Source organism: Syzygium oleosum, unplaced genomic scaffold, assembly GCF_021117445.2.
Source record: "Syzygium oleosum isolate NSW1041296 unplaced genomic scaffold, Sole_v2.1 Sole_v2.03, whole genome shotgun sequence".
NCBI lineage: Eukaryota > Viridiplantae > Streptophyta > Magnoliopsida > Myrtales > Myrtaceae > Syzygium > Syzygium oleosum.
Genome location: NW_026607487.1, coordinates 2511679 through 2534864, shown reverse-complemented (window position 1 = coordinate 2534864; position 23186 = coordinate 2511679). Strand labels below are relative to the sequence as shown.

At 44.6% G+C, this 23186-nt stretch overlaps 2 protein-coding genes across 4 annotated transcripts in view; one reads left to right on the top strand and one right to left on the bottom strand.

The window, feature by feature from the left end:
• Positions 1–23186, bottom strand: part of LOC115662493 (disease resistance protein RPV1-like) — a 193121-nt gene that overhangs the window by 33045 nt on the left and 136890 nt on the right. The window lies entirely within an intron of this gene.
• On the top strand, positions 525–3436 carry LOC115667673 (uncharacterized). 2 transcript variants are annotated; one of them, XR_008816039.1, is made up of 2 exons: positions 525–1839; positions 1921–3436. XR_008816039.1 is itself a non-coding variant. In XM_056309574.1 (2 exons), the coding sequence occupies exons 1-2, from the start codon at positions 1426–1428 to the stop codon at positions 2098–2100; spliced, it is 501 nt and encodes a 166-aa protein (XP_056165549.1). In that variant the 5' UTR covers positions 525–1425; the 3' UTR covers positions 2101–2226. The 2 variants fall into 2 exon arrangements, 1 of the variants encoding a protein (XP_056165549.1); XM_056309574.1 differs by having other exon boundaries at positions 525–1746; positions 1921–2226.

Below are 23186 nucleotides of genomic sequence, written 5' to 3'. Positions count from 1 at the left end.
CACATCCCTATCTACCAATGTCAAGAATGATCCAAACCCAGAAAGCAATAAAGTCCAAAAGGCTTGCTCCAAATGAGATGAAAGGCAAATTTCAACCGTATAACTTTTCATAAGAAATTTTTTTTTTCGCTATCAATGTGGTCTTCAATTTCTTAAAATACTCTATTGATCTCGATGGATGTGGCAGCTCTTACTTCGCACACGCGGGATAATTACGAAACCATATTAACCGTCTAACTTTTTTCTTTTTTACCAATATTGCAATTCTTGTAATGTGACTTTTTCTTTAATGCAAAACATCGAAAACAAATCGTATAAATATATATATAAAGAAAAGGAACCATGCACAATTTGTCAGTGATTTTTTGGAATTCGAATAATGATTTTCTTTTCCAAACTTTTAAGAGAGGTGCGATTGATTAATAATTTTTCATGTGTCTTCTCACCGAATAAGCCCAAGGGTGTCAAATGAAACCAAAAGAACTTACGGGGAGGGGTGGAAATCGAACTTAAACAAACTTCAGATGCGAAAACTGAATTTTCAAGAAAAAAAATTGAAAATATCTGGCTCCATTCTCTCTCCCATCCTCCAGCGTATGAAAAATAGAAAGGGAAAACATCAATCACGCCATCGCTGGGCAAGGTTTTCTTTCGAAGAGAGCAGCACTCCGAGCGCCCGCTCTCGACAGAGGCTACGGCTCGATTCGATTCCATTCCGACTCGTGCATTGTCGATCGATCGATCGAATCGATTCGATGGAGGATCGGGGGGTTGGAGGAGGTAGAGAAAGCTCGGTTGCTCAGCTTGGCTCTCGACTTCGGCTTCGACGAGCAGTCCGCCACCAAGTGCCTGGACCGCCTCGTTTCCCTCTACGGTAACTCGAATCGTCTCTTCGTCGCCCATTTCTTGTGCTGATTAGCGTTTGCAGAGGTGTTTCTCGTCCCCACCATGACGATGGCTGTAGAACAGGGTGCTTAGTGAAGTAGTATTACTGACGAGCAAAATGTCTGGCACGGTTCCAGTTTGACGTGTCGAGGCTCCTTTGGATGGTGGTTTCTCTTGGTCATTGCCCGAATTGGGTGGTATATGGTGATTAGGGAATGGCGTAATTGCTTGTGTTGCGTGCATGATTTTTGAATCGATTGATTGTGCGTTCCTAAATAAGGAGATTTGTTGCGGTTAGTCAGTGTTCTGATGATGGCTCTGAAATTGCCTACTTTGGATTTGAATGGAATGGAGCTGGTTGAGTTTTTGTTCATTGACTGTTAATCTCATTGTCATTTCTTTGTGGGTTTGGCGGAGTAGTCTTATTGACTTGCAAAATCATCTCTTTCTTCGTTTGGTTTTTCTTAAAGTGACAAAGGTCGAGAGTTTATCACCGTGGAGCACTGTGGCGATGATTTTCTAGCAGAACTTGCCGAAACTATGCAAGATACTGGGGATTGGGATGATTTGCAAGCTGCGGAATTAGAAGCTTGTGGAGTTTTGACTGACATGTTTGGCCAAGATATCCCTAATGAGGGCGAATGCAGTGTTGTGCACAATGTTAATATTATAGAAGATTCTCCACAACCTGAGAAAAATCAAACTTTTCTTGAGGTAGATTCCTCCACTGGCGGTGAGGATGAAGATGATATATTTGGCAGTAAAATGGGCAGGAAATCGATATGCTATATTCCTGATCAAAGCAGTACTCCGGGCAATTCATCCACTCAACTTCTGGCCAGACATTCTTTAGAATCCATGGTATGCTTCTGAAAACTGTGAAGTTGTCTCACTCCTTTCTGCCCCCACCAGTTTGAAGGGATTAAGAAAAAGAAAGAAAAACAGGGTGGCTTGGTATGTTTTTTCCCATGCCCAAAACTAATTTGGTTGATAGTTGTTAAGTTTGTGGCTTGAGTTTTTGATTCATGGACCTAGATTTGGCTTGGGATTGGCCCGTGTAATTGCATGGACCAAATACGCGGCTTGAAGAATGTCTCACTATTGTATAGGGTTGGCCGTTCGGTGAAGCAACTGTGGACACCTGAAGAAGCCACAATAGTTACCGGGCAAATTCCAGGAGTCTGGCCACAATGGTCCAGTTGTTTAGGAGGTTGACAAAAAGTTGGCAGATCTTGGCACGTCCTTTTATTCTTTTAACAATGAATATGCAACCCATGTTTTTATATATTCTTGTTGCTGAGGTATATTGGGGCCAACATGGAAAATGAGAAGAATTGAGAATAGATTATCTTGGTTTTTGATCGAGAGAGATTAGAGTGTCCTCAGAAAACTCTTGGGAAACGCTTTCCACTCGTCTCGTTCGTTTTTGATTGACTCTTGCAATTAGGGTTTTGGTTAGTGAGAAATTGATTTCTTTCTTGTTGTAATTCACTCTTGGTCATTCTGAAATAACTCCTCCCGTTGACGTAGACGAAACTGCCCAACCCCTTAAATTGGTGTGTCGCTGTTCTTTGCTCTTAAAATTATGTCTTTCCTTGATCATTTCCAGTTTGTTTGTAACTCTGCTCACAGCAAAAGACCTTACGCAGGGTACCTGTACAAAAGCATTTAGTAAACTGATTATGAGGGCTCTCATATGACCAAATGTATAATAGACACTCCTAACTCGCCAGTTACTTCCACAGTCTGTAAGATCTAAAATGACTTATATTTGATTTGTTTGGTCAATAAAAACAGTTGAGTTTTGTTTTGGATGATGTAACAATACCTATATTTTCTCAAATATTTTGAGAGTATAGTACATCATCCAAGTGTGGAACTTAGCATCCAGCGTCTTCGATAGGAGTGTTTCGTGATATGAAGGCTTGGGATTTCTTTGTGCACAATTTTCATTTTGCATCACTCCATGTCAGAAACTATTTATGGTGCTGAAGAGGCATATTTGTGTTGAAGGACTGTAAGAACGCTGTCACTCAAGGTTCGATATCATCAGTTTCAAATAAAGACATTCCTCTCAGATTTTGACGTGCAAACTAGGAACTGTGAGTTATGAGGAATTGCAAGGCTTGGATGACATAGAATTGGCAAATGTTGTGATATTCGGAAACAAGGCGTTTCAACCAATGCAGCATCAGGGTTGTAAAGCTTCTGTAGCCAAGCAAGATTGCTTCATCTCATGCCCACTAGAGGTGGTAAAAGTTTATGTTACTAGGTTAGTGAATGCTAACATTATTTCATTTGTGTAATGATTGTACGTAGAAGTATGTGTGGAGACAATGTTTAGAGCACAAGCCCTGTGCACTTTGCTCAATGGTTCCACCAACTAAATGTCAAAGGGTGGACCTGTATGTCAAAATTTAAGCTTTAACATGATCTAATAATCTGCTTTGTTTAGCACTATTAAGAAGGTTGTGAACTTAAGGAAGGAAATGTTTATCAAATGAAAATTAAGCAATAGGAAGTGAAACAGGTACATAACCATGGTTTCCAATGTATTGGATCAGACAAAATTAGAAAGAAGGAAATACGGTACATTCTCGTTCTGCTTCGCACATCTGTATCTGTTCTGTAATTTCTAGAATTTAAAGTTTGTACTATGCTTCTAGGACCTTCTAATCACTTACTGGAAAATTCATCTTGTTTATGCATGTAAGTGTTATTGTCAATCATAATTTAGGTCCAATTCAAATGGGTTACTAGGTCAAAGAGGAATAAGTTTTCAAAGTACTTCAACCAAATATGGGTTCTAGATATCTATATTTCCTCGCAGTTTTTCGCTATGCCATTATCTCACAAGGGGTGATGATCTATGACTTCTTTTTCCCATAACTGGTTTGAAATCAATGTCCTTTAATATACATTGGATCTTGGTAGCATTCAAAATATTTGATTTACTAAATTAAGGAGGAAGATATTAATCTGCATTTATTAACTTGAATTTTTTAGAAGTGTTTTCTGTTCAGTCTTGAAGTATTTGATATATGTTTCTAGCTGAAAGTAATTATAAGACAAGTAGTGACAACTGGTCCTTTCTGATCAGCTGATGGTGAAAGAACTTATGATTCCCTTGTCCCTTCCTCTCTTCATGTGCTCTTGTGATGTTTTTACCCTTCGTTTCAGCTGCCAGCAACTCTTAAAACAGGTGTCACAGTTGGTATATCTCCCTTGCTATCTCTCAATAAGATCAAATAATTACTTGAAACCTCAAGTACGGAATACCGTCTACTTTCTTGAACTCCCTACAAACTGTTGCCCAAGCAGCAGCTGTCTACCTAGAACTAAGGCAAGGTTTAGCTCCATTTGGACTTCTAAAACTTTTCTGTTGAGTATTATGACTGTCAAATTATTAGTCTCCACTTCTGCTTTACCTGCCTTTTCAGAAAAGATAAACCATCGTGCAAGCTATTGTATATAACTCCTGAAAGGATTGTGGGAAACCCATCATTTCTTGATATTGAAATGGATTGTTTCTGATGCACCATAACTTTTTCTAGAAGGTTTTGTATTCGACCATCATATTACAGGCACAACTAGCTGGTTTTGTTGTTGATGAGGCACATTGCGTGAGGTATTTGTAATCTTTGGCATGCCTTGTACATGAAGAAAGATCATGCTAGAGTTACTTCAAAAAGAATAATTATTTGTGATGTTGCCACTGCAAAACTATTGTCCTTGTTCCTGATAAATATAAGCAAGTTTACTTTTATATATGCTAATTTAAACTCATTTTTGAACTCTTTTGCACTTTCTGTGTTCTAGCCTAACTAAATTGTCAGTGTTCCACTAGACCTTCTGAAGCTTAGACCCCTCTGAAGTTCTAATATAACAGAATGCAGTTTTCCACGCCCTAAACGTGAGAAAATGAGGAAAGTGTTTCCCTGGAAAATATTTTCCATGAAACAAATGTAGCCTTAGCGGCACATCGTTCATTATATTGAGTAAAGAGCACACAACTTAAATAAGCTCCAATGGAAATTACTTCCTAAAGTAATTGGAACCGGCATAAGCTTGGATAAGGATCCAATCTCCTGTCTATGTTTGGCAGGATAGTCTCTTAAGCTGGTTCTTGTGTCCCTATTTATTCTATTAACGCTTATACTTAATGTTAACAACTTGAGAAAGGCAAAGGTTCACCCATGTGATCATTGATTGTGTTTCTTACAAGGTCTTAACTGGATTTGCTCTGCCAGTGTGATCTCATGAAAGGAACATACTGCTAGTTTGAGCTTTTCTAGTAAATTTGACTGATTAACGAGTAAAGCTCATTGATTGTCACTTTTGTGGTTGTCATTATTGTTGTCTATGGGGACCTGATTTTCGTCCAGATTATAGGGGACTGTGATGTCTCGAGCAGAACTTTCCATATGTCCCAGTGATGGCCTTAACTGCAACTGCCACTCAGTTCGTGAGGTACTAAACTTACACATTAACCTCCTGATTATGTTGAAATAATCTGTTTGTTCTGACTGAATTATACATCCATTGTAGGATATCCTAAAAGCTCTTGGGGTTCCCCATGCTCTTGTTCTTGAGACAAGCTTTGACAGACCAAATCTAAAATATGAGGTGATAGCTAAGACCAAGGAACCACTGAAGCAGCTTGGGGAGCTGCTAAAGAATCGTTTTGCTAATTTTCATGGCATAGAATATTGCCTTTCGAAGAGTGAATGTGTTGATGTTGCAAAATACTTGAACGAGAAGTGCCGTATAAAGATGGTGTACTATCATGCTAGATTAGCAGCCCATCAAAGAGTAGCTGTTCAAAAGAAATGGCATACTGGAGAGGTCCAGATTGGATGTGCTACCATTGCCTTTGGGATGGGAATAGACAAACCTGATGTTGTAAACCGAAATGGACTCTACCCTTTGCCTATTTCCTATGTTTTAAAATCAAGCTGACATGCTGGCAAATACTCAGCTAATCAACTCTTCTTCTAATGTTTTAGCTTCACTGATGGGTTTCGTAGTGCGCTTGAAAGTACACTTCGCTGGTTCCATAGTCCAGTGGCCTACTAAATTTTGTCATTCTTGGCTATTGATTGCAGAAACTAGTGAATTATGTATTGGTTCAAGTCAAATTCTTTCTACCACGCATGGAACTTTGCTATACTGTAATTAAGTTAGATTTGGTTAAAGTTCTTTTCTTTAAGGTAAAAGTGGCAAATGACTCCGATCTAAAATGTCGTTTCTGTTCAACATGTGGCAGTGTCTGATCCTAAACCAACGGAAACACATGAATTATGCTTGACATCTTGAATTCCATAATTCTTTCTTTGTTTTTCGGAGATGCGCACCAAAGTCAAACGATGTGTCTTTTCTCTTTTTTTCCTAGCAAGAGAAAAGCGTTGTTATTGATTAAGAAAAATGGCATGATAACCCCTAAATTTCAATTCGATATGCAATGTCATGTTGGACTCTTAATATAGTCTTTGAACTATTCATAAATATTTAATGTAAACCCTTCTTTTAATCAAATAAGGAAAAAGTCATCACAAGTCTCCGAATCATTGCCAAATGTGCAATCTAGTCCTTAATTTTTTTCTTTTTGTGATTGATGCGATCGGATCGGACCGTATCTTCTTAAATATTTTTATTTATGATGAGGTAGGTAATTTATATGGACCTGATCTTTTCCTAAAGCTGGAAAATCATTTTGTGCACCTCACTCCTACGAAACATTATTAGTTTCAACATGATATTTCAACAAATTTTTTAGCAAGAAAGAACATACAAAGTAACAACAATAACCAAAGAATTAATCCCATTAGCTTTGGAAAGCAAAACCTTTTCCTTGACACTTTCTAATAGGGGTGAGCAACACAGATTGACTAAACCGGGAGCCACTTGGATCGATCGATTCTAGGTGATTCCCAAGGGCGTCAGTCCAGTTCCTGGTTTCATAAAATTGGAACCTATTATTTTTGGTCCGGTCCCTAGTTCTAAGGGAGAATTGGATCGACCGAACCGCCCGGATCAAACTGATGATTTTTTGTTTTTTTATTTCTCACGCAAATTTCTTTCCCTTCCCTTCTCACATGTCCTGCTCGAAGCTACTTTGTTGTCTATCTTTGTCCTCTATGTTCGGTAAGTCGCTCATAAAATTAACCACTATGAATAATCTTTAAACTCTCAAACGAGTACACACCAACTAATTAGTATCATAATGGGTTCGTGATGTGGTCAAAGTCATAAAATTCTTGTTAGAAAGGAGTAGTTTGGGTTCTCAATGTTTAAACACGGATATATGCGAGAGGTTGTATCAGTCCAGTCCCCAGTTCCAGAAATTGGGAATTGATCCTTCTGATCCAGTTCTCAATTTCTGGGTGGAATCGGACTGATACAAGAAGCGATCACCTTACTTTCGAACATGACAACAAAAGACACTAGCAAGAGTCAAAAAGGAAAGGGAAATAGCAACTTTTCTCCAATTTAAACAGGCTTAACCCAGGTCCAAAAAAAAAAAAAGAGGCTTAATGTCACGCCCCGCACCCTACGAGCGCGCGGTCATCCCTCGACGGTCGTATTGAACGCGACGTCCCAGGACGCGTCGCCGACCCAAACGAAACACCCAACGATAAAGGCAAGCGGAAGCGAATTTAAAACAACCCAGACAATAAAATATGACAAAGGGATAGCACAAAACAATAATTCCAAATACACAACATCAAAAGGGAATAGTGGTGGGGTATCCTACTTCGCTATACAAAAGAGGGGCACATAAAATATGGGGTAACTTGACCCGTCCTTCATCCCCGAGATACCCCCGGTGTCGTCTCCAATCAATCACGGTCATAGATCCGAAAATGGTTATATAATAACCGTGAGAACGAGTCTCAATAAGTAACCCCCTATACCCCACATAGGCCAATGCGTACCCAGACAAGTCGTACATGCAATCTACCCGATTACATATATATAATTCACATAAATGGACTTACCTCGCCATCCAACCACATGCCCACACTGCACATTAGTCAAATCATAATAATGCAATAATAGTCAATGAACACATCAAAATCATTCGAGCGCCATACACACGTACGTTCATCCAATTCAACCCAAACACATTTCACATGCGCATCCATCCAACTTTCACACGACCCGGGTCAACACCCCACTGGTCGCCCTCCGATCAATCCGGGCTCCGTCCCGGTCAACACCCAGGACCTTTCAAAACAAATTTTCACACGACCCGGTCAACACCCCACGTGGTCGCCCTCCGATCAATCCGGCTCGTCCCGGTCAACACCCCAGGGACCTTTCAAAAACAAACTTTCACACGACCCGGTCAACACCCCACATGTCGCCCTCCGATCAATCCGGGCTCTGTCTGGGTCAACACCCCAAGGACCTTTCACAAACAAACTTTCACACGACCCGGTCAACACCCCACTGTCGCCCCTCCGATCAATCCGGCTCGTCCCGGTCAACACCCACGGGGCCTTTCACAAACAAACTTTCACACGACCCGGGTCAACACCCCACAGGTTAGCCCTCCAATCAATCCGGGCTCTGTCCCGGGTCAACACCCCACAGGACCTTTCACAAACAAACTTTCACACGACCCGGGTCAACACCCCACAGGTCAGCCCTCCAATCAATCCGGGCTCTGTCCCGGGTCAACACCCCACAGGACCTTTCACAAACAAACTTTCACACGACCCGGGTCAACACCCCACAGGTCAGCCCTCCGATCGATCCGTATTTTTCTCATGCACATGCACCACAATACAAAATTCACCATGCTCTTAGTCATATAAATCAATTTCAATCACCACCCATTCACCAATGTCAATCTAGCACGCCACATCAGTCAACTCAATTCATGCTCCCGACATCGGCCCACCGACCCGACATTCATGTCGGCACATTCAATTAATTCAATTCACCCACAAGCGCCACAACAATTCAGTCGAGGCATATTTATCTCAGTAAATCACTAAATTAGTCACACAATTACCGCCACAATAATTCACAAATTGGGCACCCTCAATCTAATTAGCCCACGCCTAAATTAATTCCTAACCCGATACTAATCACATCCTAAACAAGTCTAAAAATACCCAAAGTACTAGGTAGGGTTTAGGAAGTCACTTACCTAAGTTTGGCTCGGTAAAAGTCGGCTCGGGCCTAAAATGGCCCGAGTGAACAGTGCCTCACTCGGCGCGGGCAAGGGCGCGACGGGCGCGGGGCTCGGCCACGGTGCTCGGCCATGGGCACAGCCCTCGGCCACGGGCACAAGGCCCGGCCACGGGCCGTGCCACGGGCACACGCATGGGCACGAGCGCGAGCAACGGCACGGGCGCGAGCACGGCGACGGCGCGCGGCTTGGTCGCGTGGGCAACGAGCCGGCCACGGCTTAGGCAAGCCGGCACGGCTGGGTTGGCCGGGCCGGCCGGGCCGGGCCGGGCCGACCGAGGCGGTGACCACAGGCAACGGCTGACGCGACGGCGAACCGAGAAAGAGATCGGTTGGGGGGTGAGGGTGAGGGAGAGAGAGAGAGAGAGATCGGGGATGAGGAGGAGAGGGGCCAACCGGCGGCGACGGAGGGCACAGGCGCGGCTTGGGCGGGGTCGGGTGGCGTCCGGGCTGGCCGTGGAGCGACGGCGAGCGGATGGCGGCAGCGGCGAACGGCGGGGAAGACAAAGGAGAGAAGAGGAAGTCGGGTGAGGCGGTTGGTGCGGCTAGAGGGGTGCTCGGCGGGACGACAGCGACGCTCAGGAGTCGGGACGGCGCTGGGAGGCCGGCGGGACGACCGGAGCGACGGCTGGACTCGCGGACGCTTGCGGCAAACGGCCCGCGAGGCGAGCTCGCGCGTTCGGGAGAGGAGGAAGGTAGCATCGGGACCAGAAGCCGCCGAGCGGCCGGCAACGCGGCATAAGCGAAGCGCGAGAGACGGCGGCGTCGGCGGGCCGGTGGAGCGGGGTCGGGCGGAGGGCGGCCGAGTGGCGGGCACGGAGGCGGGGAGGAGGCTGCGGTGGACGGGAGTCGGGAGAGGAGATTGACCCGGTGTGACGGGCGGCCGAGGCTACCGCGGCGGCCGGTCGGGCGGCGCGGCGCGGCGGTCGAGCTAGCTACGGCGGCGCGCGACGGCGCGAGCGAGCTCAGGGCGATCGGCGTCGGGCAACAGGGAAAAGGAACGAAGCGGACGCAGAGGGCCGGAAACGGAGCGGCGAGGAAGAAGAAGAAGAGAAAGGAAGAAGAAGAAAGAGAAGAAAAGGAGAAAGTAAGAGAGAGAGTGTGTCGGGGTAGGTCCGCATGGGGCGTGGCTGAGGGGAGACGTGCGCGGCCAGAGGAGAGAGAGAGAGAGAGAGAGAGAGAGAGAGAGAGAGAGAGAGAGAGAGAGAGAGAGAGAGAGAGACGTGCGCGAAGGGACGTTGCACGGGGGTGGGTGGCGCGGCGCAGAGGAGAGAGGAGAGAGAGAGAAAGAAAAAGATAATTTTTATCTTCGAGCGCGATCCAACGGACACGGTTTAAACTAAAAATCGATTTAACGGTCGCGATTCAAATATTAAATGCGATCCGATGACCCAAATTCAAAACCGAAAGCGATCTACCGGTCCAAGATAAGCCTCGCATATAAAAAGGGACAAAGGCCGAATTAATTAAATCAAACTATATCGAGGGAGGTCTACTAGTCCAAATTCGCACCCGGTCAAAAACTCCCCCTTTTTCCATTATTCCTGACAATCTCAACGCTGGCTACGATAATATTGACACCGTCCAATTTATTTCGTCCTGAAACTCCCAAAAATCGACTGTCAAGTTCGGGGTCTAAATAACGGCCAAATTCGATCGAATGCGATTCTAGCGAAATCTCAAGATTTAAAAATAATAACCGAGAGTGATCAGTTCCCGGGCGAGATTTTTACTATAAGCGCACTGACGAAATACCCGTTTTATAAATCCCAAAAATGGGCCAAAATTCCGAATGTCACAACTCTTCCCCCCTTACAAAAATTTCGTCCTCGAAATTTACAATTCAACCCAACTATTCAAACAAATGAGAGTGCTGGTGTCGCATCAACTCTTCACTTTCCCACATCGCATCTTTGGTTCCATGGTGTTCCCAAATCACCCCGATTGTTTCAATTGATTGTTGAACCAACTTGGGACCCGTGATGCTCCTCTCACCCACTCATCCCAACAAACCGGTGTTCCGCAAACCCGCCATACCATGCCCCAAACGGTGCCATTCTAAAACTCTGCGATAGCTATTGTTATAGGCAAACTCAACCAAGGGCAATTATTCTTTCCAACTTCCCCTAAAATCCAATGCACATGGTCGCAGCATATCTTCCAAAGTCTGAATCGTCCTCTCAGACTAGCCATTCGTCTGCGACTAATAGGCCGTGCTAAACTGTAACCTTGTTCCTAATGCCGTATGAAGACTTTTCCAATAAGCGGCAGTAAACTTAGGACCACGGTCTGAAGTGATCGTCACTAGTACTCCATGAAGATGAACTATCTGTTGCACGCACCATCTTGCGTACCTTCCTAACGCGAAGTCCTTTCGCATTGCCAGAAAACGTGCTGATCTTATTAGCCGATCTACTATAACCCAAATTGAATCATGGCCCCTTTGGCTTCTTGGTAGTTTCATAACAAAGTCCGTCACGTTATGCTCTCATTTCTATTCGGTGATTTCCAATGACTGCAACAATCCACCCGGTTTACAATGCCGTGCCTTCACTTGTTGGCATGTTAGATACTCGGTCACGTGCTTTGCTACATCTACTTTCATGCCTTCCATCCACAATGTTGCCATAGGTCCTGATACATTTTCGCGCTACCCGGGTAAATACTGTAATTACTATGGTGAGCTTTTGACAAAATCCCCTCCTTAAGCTCGGCATCACAGGGTACACTCAACCGTCTACGGAACTTCAGTATTCCATCCTCGGATACCTGAAAATCCAATTTCCTTTTTGTGGCATCCTTACTCAAAATCTTTTGAATCTCTGGGTCCGTCGATCGTAAAGCATTAATCTTAGTTTGGATCTCCGGTTCAATCCTCAATACGACAAGTAGACTTGAAAACATGGCTCACTTCAAACTTAAACTCTGAATCTCGGACTCATTCCAACAAGGTCCATTCTTTGACCATCATATGCGCAATGCTCGATTTCCAACTCGGTGCATCCGCTACCTTATTAGCCTTTCCGGGGTGATATAAAATATCGCAGCTCGTAGTCTTTAAGGAGTTCCATCCAAGGACGCTGTCTCAGGCTAAGTTCTTTTGAGAAAACTGATACCTTTAAACTCTGATAATCTGTATAAATCTAAAATTTCTCCCTACACGAGTAATGCCTCCAAATCTTAAGGACAAATATAATTACGGTCAATCCCAAGTCATGCATCAGATAGTTCAGCTCATACGGTCTCAATTGACACGATGCATATACCACTACTTTCCCGTGTTGCATTAGCACGCATCCCAATCCTCCTAACGACGCGTCACTGTGATTCTCAATTCCTCCCGGACTTGACGAGATCGCTAACACTGGCGCGGTCGTCAACCTCTGTTTCAATTCTTGGAAACACCTTTCGCACTCATCCGTCTATTCAAACCTCGTCTCCTTCTTTATCAACCGTGCCAACGGCGTAGCTAGTGCCGAAAACCCTTCCATGAAGCGCCTATAATAGCCTGCTAGACCCAAGAAGCTCCGAACCTCGGTTACTGACGTCGGCCTCGGCCAATTCGTGACGGCTTCAATCTTTGTCGATTCCACTACAATCCCTTCCCCAGTATCGCATGTCCTAAGAACGCCACTCAATGAAGCCAGAATTCGCACTTATTAAACTTAGAATAGAGTGCGTGTTCCCTTAAAGTCCATAGATCTCTTTTCCAAATGTAACTTATGCTTAGCGGGACTCTGCGAGTATACCAAGATATTGTCTATGAACACGATTACAAACTAATCCAGAAATTCCTTAAGTACCTGATTCATTAAATCCATAAAGGCTGCAGGGGCATTTGTCAGTCCAAACGGCATCACCGTAAACTCATAGCGTCCATACCTCGTCCTAAATGCCGACTTCGGCACGTCCTCCTTCTTGATCCTCAATTGGTAGAAACCAGTCCTCAAGTCAATCTTAGAAAATATTGATGTCCCTTATAACTGGTCGAACATGTCATTTACCCTTGGCAACAGGCGTTTATCCTTAATAGTCACCTGATTCAACTGTTTGTAGTCACTACATAACCTTAACGATCTGTCCTTCTTCATCACGAATACAACTGGCGCTCCCCATGGAGACTTACATAGACGAATAAAACCTTCTTCCAATAATTCTTGCATTTGAACCTTCAATTCCTTCAATTCTGACAACGACATCCTTAGGGCGCTTTCGAAATTGGTTCCGTCCCTAGGGCCAACTCAACCACAAACTCCACTTCACTATTAGGTGGCAATCCCGGCAATTCCTGAGGAAAGACATCGGGAAGGTTACACAACTCGGTTATGTCCTTTAGCCTTGGTTCCTCAACCAACTAGTCATCCACAAAATAATCACCTTTTTACACCTCGAAGACAAAGCTCAACCCATCCAATTTCAATCCAATGGTCTCTCAAAATAATCGCCTTAGTCCTTTACAAAATCCGAAATCTCCAAGCAACACATATCCTTCCCGACTCGTCCAAGAATATCGTCAGTAATTTAGAAATCCTTAAACCTATTGCGCCTACCCATTATAAGCAATTATACGTCGTGCATCACATAATGCATCTAGGCTTTTAAGACAAATTCTCTTATTCCTTCCCAATCACAACATACACATTTCCTTACGTCCGTAGCCGATTCTGATTATTCTGCGGGGCAGTTCCCGCTTAATGTCCTACTTGCGGTTGCTGCAATTATATCAGTGGTCTAACCTGTTGAATCAACAATTTCTCACTTGGTGACCATGTTGGCCACATCCAAAACATGCTCCACTTCCACCTTGGCAATGGTCATTCCTACGCCTCTTTCCCTAAGACCGACATGCGGCGTTGGAATAGTAATTCGGTTCCCCAAAGTTCTTTGTTACTAGAGGGACAAATCTCTGATTCTCTGTCATAGGCTTCTTTCCAAAGTTCCTATTGTCCCTAGTCGGCGTGTACCACGATCCATTTCGGTAGCCCTTTCACTCGTATCCGTCTCAACCATCGAGCTCTCTCATACAACTCATTGTAATCCCTTAAGACTCAAAAATACTAACTGATTGCGGAATTCCAGTTCCAATCCATCCCGAAACCTCCTTGTCCTATCCACATGGTCCTTGACCATCCTTGGTTCGTACTTAGGCAACCTTATAAACTCGACCTCGTATTGATCGATTACATCCGAATCTAGCGAAGCCAAAGAAACTATATCATTTTCTGTCCTCACGTGCTCTCTGAAAGTACCTCCCATTGAAGGCCTCGATAACGACACCCCAGCTTGGAAATATGCCCTTCGAAATATCCTACTTTTGGGATTCTCTATCCAAAGTAATGTAGCTTCAGGGTCACCTCTTCCCATTCAACCTTGCAGGTTTCAACCTCAAAAACTGCTCGACTAGCTTGGACATTGGCATGTTCACATTTACTCGCACTGGACCAGGATTTTTACCGATCACATTATTCCCCTGACCTCCATTATTCCCAATAATCTCACTTGGCGCACTGCAAAGCGACGAGAGCATTTCGCTCCTCAATTTGCCTTCTCATTAAAATTCCAACTTCCTCGAGTGCCCTCAAAATCTCATCCCATCCGGGATCCTCTGCAACTCCAACTTGCGGACCTACACGACCTCAACCTCGACCTCTACCTCGACTACTCAACCTCACAAGGTTCAAGGGTTCACACCACCCACTTACCTGCTATAATTCCCCTCGGGAATTAAAGACCTAGGTCAACTATACCAGTCCCAAGCCCTAGGCAGTGAATCACCACAATTCACTTAGCAGATAGTCAATCATCCATGACACCAAATCACAACCACAATTCACAAAGCAGGCAGCAAATCACCAACATCACTCAATCACAACCAACAGGTTTCACGCACTTACCTCAAGTCCCGACGCACCTGCATTTCACATGTCATTGCATATAATCACTCAGCAATCACAATCACACGGTCTGGGGTACGCATGGCACACAAATCTCCCTAACTAGCTACCCCAAAGTCATCGCTCCTTATCACTCCAGGTTTCGACCACTTGGATCGAGCTGACCTTGCTCTGATACCAAATCAACGGGGATGTCACGCCCCGCACCCTACGAGCGCGCGGTCATCCCTCGACGGTCGTATTGAACGCGACGTCCCAGGACGCGTCGCCGACCCAAACGAAACACCCAACGATAAAGGCAAGCGGAAGCGAATTTAAAACAACCCAGACAATAAAATATGACAAAGGGATAGCACAAAACAATAATTCCAAATACACAACATCAAAAGGGAATAGTGGTGGGGTATCCTACTTCGCTATACAAAAGAGGGGCACATAAAATATGGGGTAACTTGACCCGTCCTCCATCCCTGAGATACCCTGGTGTCGTCTCCAATCAATCACGGTCGCAGATCTGAAAATGGTTATATAATAACCGTGAGAACGAGTCTCAATAAGTAACCCCCTATACCCCACATAGGCCAATGCGTACCCAGACAAGTCGTACATGCAATCTACCCGATTACATATATATAATTCACATAAATGGACTTACCTCGCCATCCAACCACATGCCCACACTGCACATTAGTCAAATCATAATAATGCAATAATAGTCAATGAACACATCAAAATCATTCGAGCGCCATACACACGTACGTTCATCCAATTCAACCCAAACACATTTCACATGCGCATCCATCCAACTTTCACACGACCGGTCAACACCCCATGAGTCGCCCTCCGATCAATCCGGACTCTGTCCCGGTCAACACCCCACGGACCTTTCAAAAACAAACTTTCACACGACCCGGTCAACACCCCCACGCGGCCCTCCGATCAATCCGGGCTCTGTCCCGGGTCAACACCCCACAGGACCTTTCAAAAACAAACTTTCACACGACCCGGTCAACACCCACGGGTCGCCCTCCGATCAATCAGGCTCTGTCCCGGGTCAACACCCCAGGGACCTTTCACAAACAAACTTTCACACGACCCGGTCAACACCCCACAGTCGGCCCTCCGATCAATCCGGCTCGTCCCGGTCAACACCCCACGGGACCTTTCACAAATAAACTTTCACACACGACCAGGTCAACACCCCCAAGTTAGCCCTCCAATCAATCCGGGCTCAGTCCCGGTCAACACCCCACGTGACCTTTCACAAACAAACTTTCACACGACCCGGTCAACACCCCACAGTCGGCCCCTCCGATCGATCCGTATTTTTCTCATGCACATGCACCACAATACAAAATTCACCATGCTCTTAGTCATATAAATCAATTTCAATCACCACCCATTCACCAATGTCAATCTAGCACGCCACATCGGTCAACTCAATTCATGCTCCCGACATCGGCCGAGGCCCGACATTCATGTCGGCACATTCAATTAATTCAATTCACCCACAAGCGCCACAACAATTCAGTCAGGCATATTTATCTCAGTAAATCACTAAATTAGTCACACAATTACCGCCACAATAATTCACAAATTGGGCACCCTCAATCTAATTAGCCCACGCCTAAATTAATTCCTAACCCGATACTAATCACATCCTAAACAAGTCTAAAAATACCCAAAGTACTAGGTAGGGTTTAGGAAGTCACTTACCTAAGTTTGGCTCGGTAAAGTCGGCTCCGGGCCTAAATGGCCCGAGTGAACAGCTGTCTCACTCGGGCGCGGGCAAGGGCGCGACGGGCGCGGGGCTCGGCCACGGTGCTCGGCCATGGGCACGACCCTCGGCCACGGGCACAAGGCCCGGCCACGGGCGTGCCACGGCACACGCATGGGCACGAGCGCGGGCAACGGGCACGGGCGCGAGCACGCGACGGGCGCGCGGCTTGGTCGCGTGGGGCGACGAGCCGGCCACGGCTTAGGCAAGCCGGCACTACTGGGCCGGGCTGGGCCGGGCCGGGGGCCGGGCTGGCCGACCGAGGCGGTGACCAGCCGGCAGCAGCTGACGCGGCGGCGAACCGAGAAAGAGATCACCAAAGGGGTGAGGGGTGAGGGAGAGAGAGAGAGAGATCGGGGCGAGGGCGAGGAGAGCGAACAGTAGCCAGCGACGGTGCGGCGTTGCCGAGGCTAGCTGGCGGGGTCGGGTGGCGTCGGTGCTGCCATTTGGGCGACGAGCGACAGCGCGCAGCGGCAGCGGCGGCGAGACGGCGGGAAGACAAAGGAGAGAAGAGGAAGTCGGGTGAGGCGGTTGGTGGCTAGAGGGTGCTCGGCGGGACGAGCAGCGGCGCTCGGGAGTCGGGACGGCCCCAGGGAGCTGGGGCAGGACGGCCGGACGGCCAGGCTGGGACTCGCCGGGACAGCGGGCTGCGGCGGCGAGCGAGGCTCGCGCGTTCGGGAGAGGAGGAAGGTAGCATCGGGACGAAGGCTGCTTAGCGGCGCAGCGGCGGCATGGCGAAGCGCGCGAGAGACGGCGGCGTCGGCGGGCGGAGTGGAGCGGGGGTCGGGCGGAGGGCGACCGAGTGGCGGCTGCGGAGGCGGGGAGGAGCTGCGGTGGACGGGAGTCGGGGAAGGGGAGATTGACCAGGTGACGGGGCGGCCGAGGGAACTGCAAGCGGCTTGTCAGGCGGCGCGGCGCGGCGGTCGAGCTAGCTACGGCGGCGCGCGACGGCCCGAGCGAGCTCGGGCGATCGGCGTCGGGCAACGGGAAAAGGAACAGAGCGGACGCGGAGAGGCTGGAACGAGAAGCGAGCGGAAGAAGAAGAAGAGAAAGGAAGAAGAAGAAAGAGAAGAAAAGGAGAAAGTAAGAGAGAGAGTGTGTCAGGGTAGGTCTGCATGGGCGTGGCTGAGGGGAGACGTGCGCGGCCAGAGGAGAGAGAGAGAGAGAGAGAGAGAGAGAGAGAGAGAGAGAGAGACGTGCGCGAAGGGACGTTGCACGGGGGTGGGTGGCGCGGCGCAGAGGAGAGAGGAGAGAGAGAGAAAGAAAAAGATAATTTTTATCTTCGAGCGCGATCCAACGGACACGGTTTAAACTAAAAATCGATTTAACGGTCGCGATTCAAATATTAAATGCGATCCGATAACCCAAATTCAAAACCGAAAGCGATCTACCGGTCCAAGATAAGCCTCGCATATAAAAAGGGACAAAGGCCGAATTAATTAAATCAAACTATATCGAGGGAGGTCTACTAGTCCAAATTCGCACCCGGTCAAAAACTCCCCTTTTTCCATTATTCCTGACAATCTCAACGCTGGCTACGATAATATTGACACCGTCCAATTTATTTCGTCCTGAAACTCCCGAAAATCGACTGTCAAGTTCGGGGTATAAATAACGGCCAAATTCGATCGAATGCGATTCTAGCGAAATCTCAAGATTTAAAAATAATAATCGGGAGTGATCAGTTCCCGGGCGAGATTTTTACTATAAGCGCACTGACGAAATACCCGTTTTATAAATCCCAAAAATGGGCCAAAATTCGGAATGTCACACTTAACCCACAAGACTAACACGTGGCGGTCGGACACAGCACTCCGACTCTTTGAAAAAAGGGATAAGTGCATTCAAAGTCCTAAAACTTATTACGAAAGTGCAATTGAGTCTTAAAACTTTCAAAAAGTGCAAACAAGTCATAAAACTTGTCACGAAAGTGCACTTGAGTCCTAAAACTTTAAAAAAGTGCAAACAAGTCCTAAAACTTATCACGAAAGTGCAAACAAATCCTAAAACTTGTCAAATTTGTTCAATCAAGTCCTTCCATTGATTCTACTTTTTGAAAGTTTGAGGATTTATTTGCACTTTTGTGACAAGTTTTATGTCTTATTTGTACTTTCGTGACAAGTTTTAGAACTTGTTTGCACTTTTTTAAAGTTTTAGGACTCAAGTGCACTTTCATGACAAGTTTTATGACTTGTTTGCATTTTTTGAAAGTTTTAGGACTCAATTGCACTTTCGTAATAAGTTTTAAGACTTCTAGTGCACTTATTCCTTGAAAAAAAGACAAAAAAAAATACTTGTTTAACGGCAAGGCGCTGTCTCTTTTCCTCTCAGATTTTAATGCACAAAAAACCAGTCTCTCTCTCTCTCTCTCTCTTCTTCTTTTGGACACAAATTTCCATTTCACTTTTTTTTCGCCATTTCTAAACGCTCAAGCTCCTCGCATCCTCTCTCCTGTCTTCTACTACTTCTTCCTCCTCCTCCTCATCATCTTCATCTCGCCAGCTCTCTCTCTCTCATTGGCATCAAGTTCGCCGAGCGATTCCATAGCCTGCAGATGGCCGACTCTCGGCGTTTTTCCTGTTTCCACGCACGTCTCGCCTGCGATGCCGGTTCAGATCCCTAATGTCGATAAACTCGATGCGTAACTCAGCATCGCCCGTTGCAATTTATCATCGCGTCCGGCGGGAGGTAAGTGCAAATCTCGAGTAGCTCGTGTGAAAATTCGTGATTTTGTTTTTGCTTGTGCGCGCGCTACTGTTCTGTTCGCGCGTGAATCTCGAGCGCGCGCTTTCTCTCTCTCGCGAGAGACTGCGGATCGATTTGATTCCGGCTCGGGCATCACCGATCGATCGACCGAATCGCTCGAGCAGGTTCAAATTCCATGGTGGAGGAGCGGGGGCCTTGGAGGTAGAGAAAATTTGTCTGATCTGTTGATGATGATGGCTATGGAATGGTAGTCTTCCTTTTGGATTTGAATGGGAACGCAGCTGACTGAACTTTTTAGTTCATAGAGCTGTGATTGAAATTGTCTGATCCGTTCTTCTCTCCTCTCCTCTTTTTCAGTAAGCCTCGGGAAGCGAAACTTCTTCCATCCTTTCGAAACTTTTCACGGTTATTGTTGCAGTTATTTATAGGGTCTCGACGTAAATTGTGAACGAACTTTCGTAACAAAGCTCAAAACAAATTGCTAGCATGAGTGGAAGAAAAAAGGGGAAAAAAAGCCCGCTCAATCGGTTTGACCCGTTCATCCAATTTTTCCGGTCGATTCACGGTTGTCCAACTTCAAATTATTTCAGTCGATAAGGTCATGACTAATGCTGTATATGCGGTCAAACACAAAGCTGTTGCCCTTGGGATTAAATGCCTGGGCACTGGTTAAGCAACTAAGGAATCAACTTGCACAATCAAATACATTGACTTTACCTGCGACTTTTTGTGTGTTATTTCTAATCAAAGTTCTGAAAATTAAGTTATTTTATGCTAAGTATGTTTAACAAGTGATTTAACTCGTTAACATGGCCTGCATTATATATGCTTTAGTACTAAAAAGTAGATAACAGGCTTATATGATTATGAGTACCTTGCGAGTAGCTTTTGTCTATTAAAATTACATCAGTGTAATCCAATTCATGGTAGGGGAATATCTGAGAGTGACCACAATTGAAATTGCTTCAATTGAAACTCGAATGCATGTCTGATGACCACAATTTGGCATAGCAAAGTCAAAGAATTAACCAATTAGATGACCCTTCGAAGTTTTTCATTCAAACCAAATGAGTATAAATTCTGGGAGGGGCTAGTTTCAACCCTTCCAGTGTAGCCAAACGCCAAAGAAAATTCGGTTTCAAGTATGGAAAATGTATGACTATGCCTCTTCTGCTTTGTAGATTCAAGCGTAAATAAATCAAGTTCGAAAATTTCGAAAATTATACAATTGAAGTGATTGCAAAATGCCAATATATAAATTTTTCCAACATAACCAGATCAAAGAGATGATTGTATGCTGATGAACACTCCTATTTTGCATTCAAAATTCTTCCAAATGAGAAACTTCCGTCATATTGGAAACCTTTTTGTTGAAACTCTAGGCTGCAATTGACATGTTATTTGCTGATTCCATAACATCCACTTTTTCCATGAAAAAAGTTTCTTCCAGTCACATGATTGTGGCTTGAAGTGGACATTAAACGGTAATCTTGTTAAACAAAAATTGATTTTATGCTTAACTTCACATATAGAATTGAACCACCTACACATGCGGCTTCTGCAAGCATTTTGAGATTCGGCCAAAGCCAAAGGATAGCACGAATTCAAAGCTTGCAAACGACGACTACACACCATGAGAAGAGGTCGTTTTATGTCAAGAATTCTATGAAGAATGTTAACAATACACAGCACATGATAAAAGACAATACTGTAGTAACTTTGGAACACCATGACATGGCTCATGCCGGCCCGCATCTCCATCCTGTGGAGTTTTGAGACTTTCTGTGAATTTCATGAAATGCGGCTTGAATCTACCGAAGAAGGATGGGATTAACTAATAGTCAATAAATGGAGATATTTGAGATTGTAGCATGACAATTTACCCCATGAAGGATAAGGTACAAATGCATAGACATCATTTGCACCAATCGCAGGTGGACCGCAATGAACAAAGACTTTGTTAGCTGGCCAATGAAAAAGAAAACAAAAGGCTTCGGAGAAGTAAGCAATTAGCAACACTTTCCTTGTTTGTGTTTAAAAACAAAATTTTTGTTAATAAGATTATGCTGAAAAGGTAAATTAGTGCAACAAAAGATGTAATTGTTACTTGGTTATTTTGTAGTACCCAATTCGCAAAATCAGCAATATGCAATAGTTTCCTAGGAGGTGAATTTTAACTTTACAAATTCAACGTCGCATATGTGAAAACCGAGCTTATCAAATCGGAAACCTATATGACAACATTCAACGGATATTATCACACTAATAAACTGATAGAAAATCGAGGAGATTGTCATCATGCATCCTTGTATACTGATTTTCAGGTGAAATCTACAGCTCATATAGTATAAGAATAGGAGTTAGTCTTTCATAGTTATGATATGACTAGCAGTGCATAGCTCCCTCTGCAGAGCCTCATCAAGATCGGGAGTGACATCATTAGAATGCAAGTGCATCAAACAACTCTGCATCAAGGTAACATACAGAAAAATCAGCTGGTACGTATTTGATTAATAGAGGAAGAACCTAACAAGCATACGTAAAGTAGATTCAATTGAGAAAACTACACTCACAAGCATTCAGAATGTGCATTGTTGAGACCAGGTTCAGGTGTTGGATCTTCACAAGCATCAAAACTTCCTCAGTACAATCCAGTTGGCCCACGAGCCTCTTCAAGGTTGGCACACAAGATGGCCCTCGGCTGTTGCTGATTCTTCCTCTGCAAAATCCCCCTTCATTTTGATTGGGCTCTGGTATGAAACTCGAAGTTCCTTTGCCAAGTTAGCCAGACCCGATCAATCATGCAATAAAACGATTCCATGACAACAATAGGATCAAACGGTATGAAAACTAATTAGCAAATTCTTGAGCTCCTCTCCCTAGCTTGTTTCACAGAACGGGCAAAATGTCGTCCCAAATGTTTGGTATTTTCATTCTTGCCTCATGCGCTGCTAATCTGTTTGCAGTCCACAAAAGCTGCCAATAGTTCGTTGGAGTCTCCGCTTGAAGCTGCCCGCGTCAACCAGGGTCTCCGCCAATCCCACTGTATCAAATCAATCCGTAAAGCGTGTAAAACTGACTTTTTAACTTTTCAGTTTTTTCTACTTTTTTTTAAAAATCTTGGATTTGCACGATTTGTTGTCATTCTATTCTACCCGTATATAAATATGGATACATGAACTCACATTTAATTTTTTTTTTTGATGACCTTTTGAAATTTTTGAAAATAAAGAAAAAAAATAGTTGTTGCTTTAAAACAACTAAGCCAAATGCATCTCGATGTTTTATCTTTTGCTTTTTTTCAAATTTTGTAGCTCATGCACTTTGACTTTATCTAAGACAAAATACATGAAACCATTTTACAACATACAAATGTTTACTTGTAAATTTTCATATGACTTGTGTATAATTCTTCAAAAGAATTTGTTAAAGAGTGCCGGTGGGCCACCTGTAAGTAGCTAATGAAGCACCCGATTTTTATTTTATTAACTATATTTGTGGAATGTTTAATCATATTTTCTTGAAAACTGAAACTTTTTTTTTTGTAAAGTATGTTTAAAAAGAGATGTGGTGACATTGGTTAGCAATACACTTTTTAGATTATAAGCAATATCTTTAAGCCAAGCCTGCCATATGAAAGTTTATGGAGAAATATCACTTATTTTTATTTACCAAAAAAAAACTAAAGATACATATGTCAATTTGCATAAGAATGGCACTGTTTC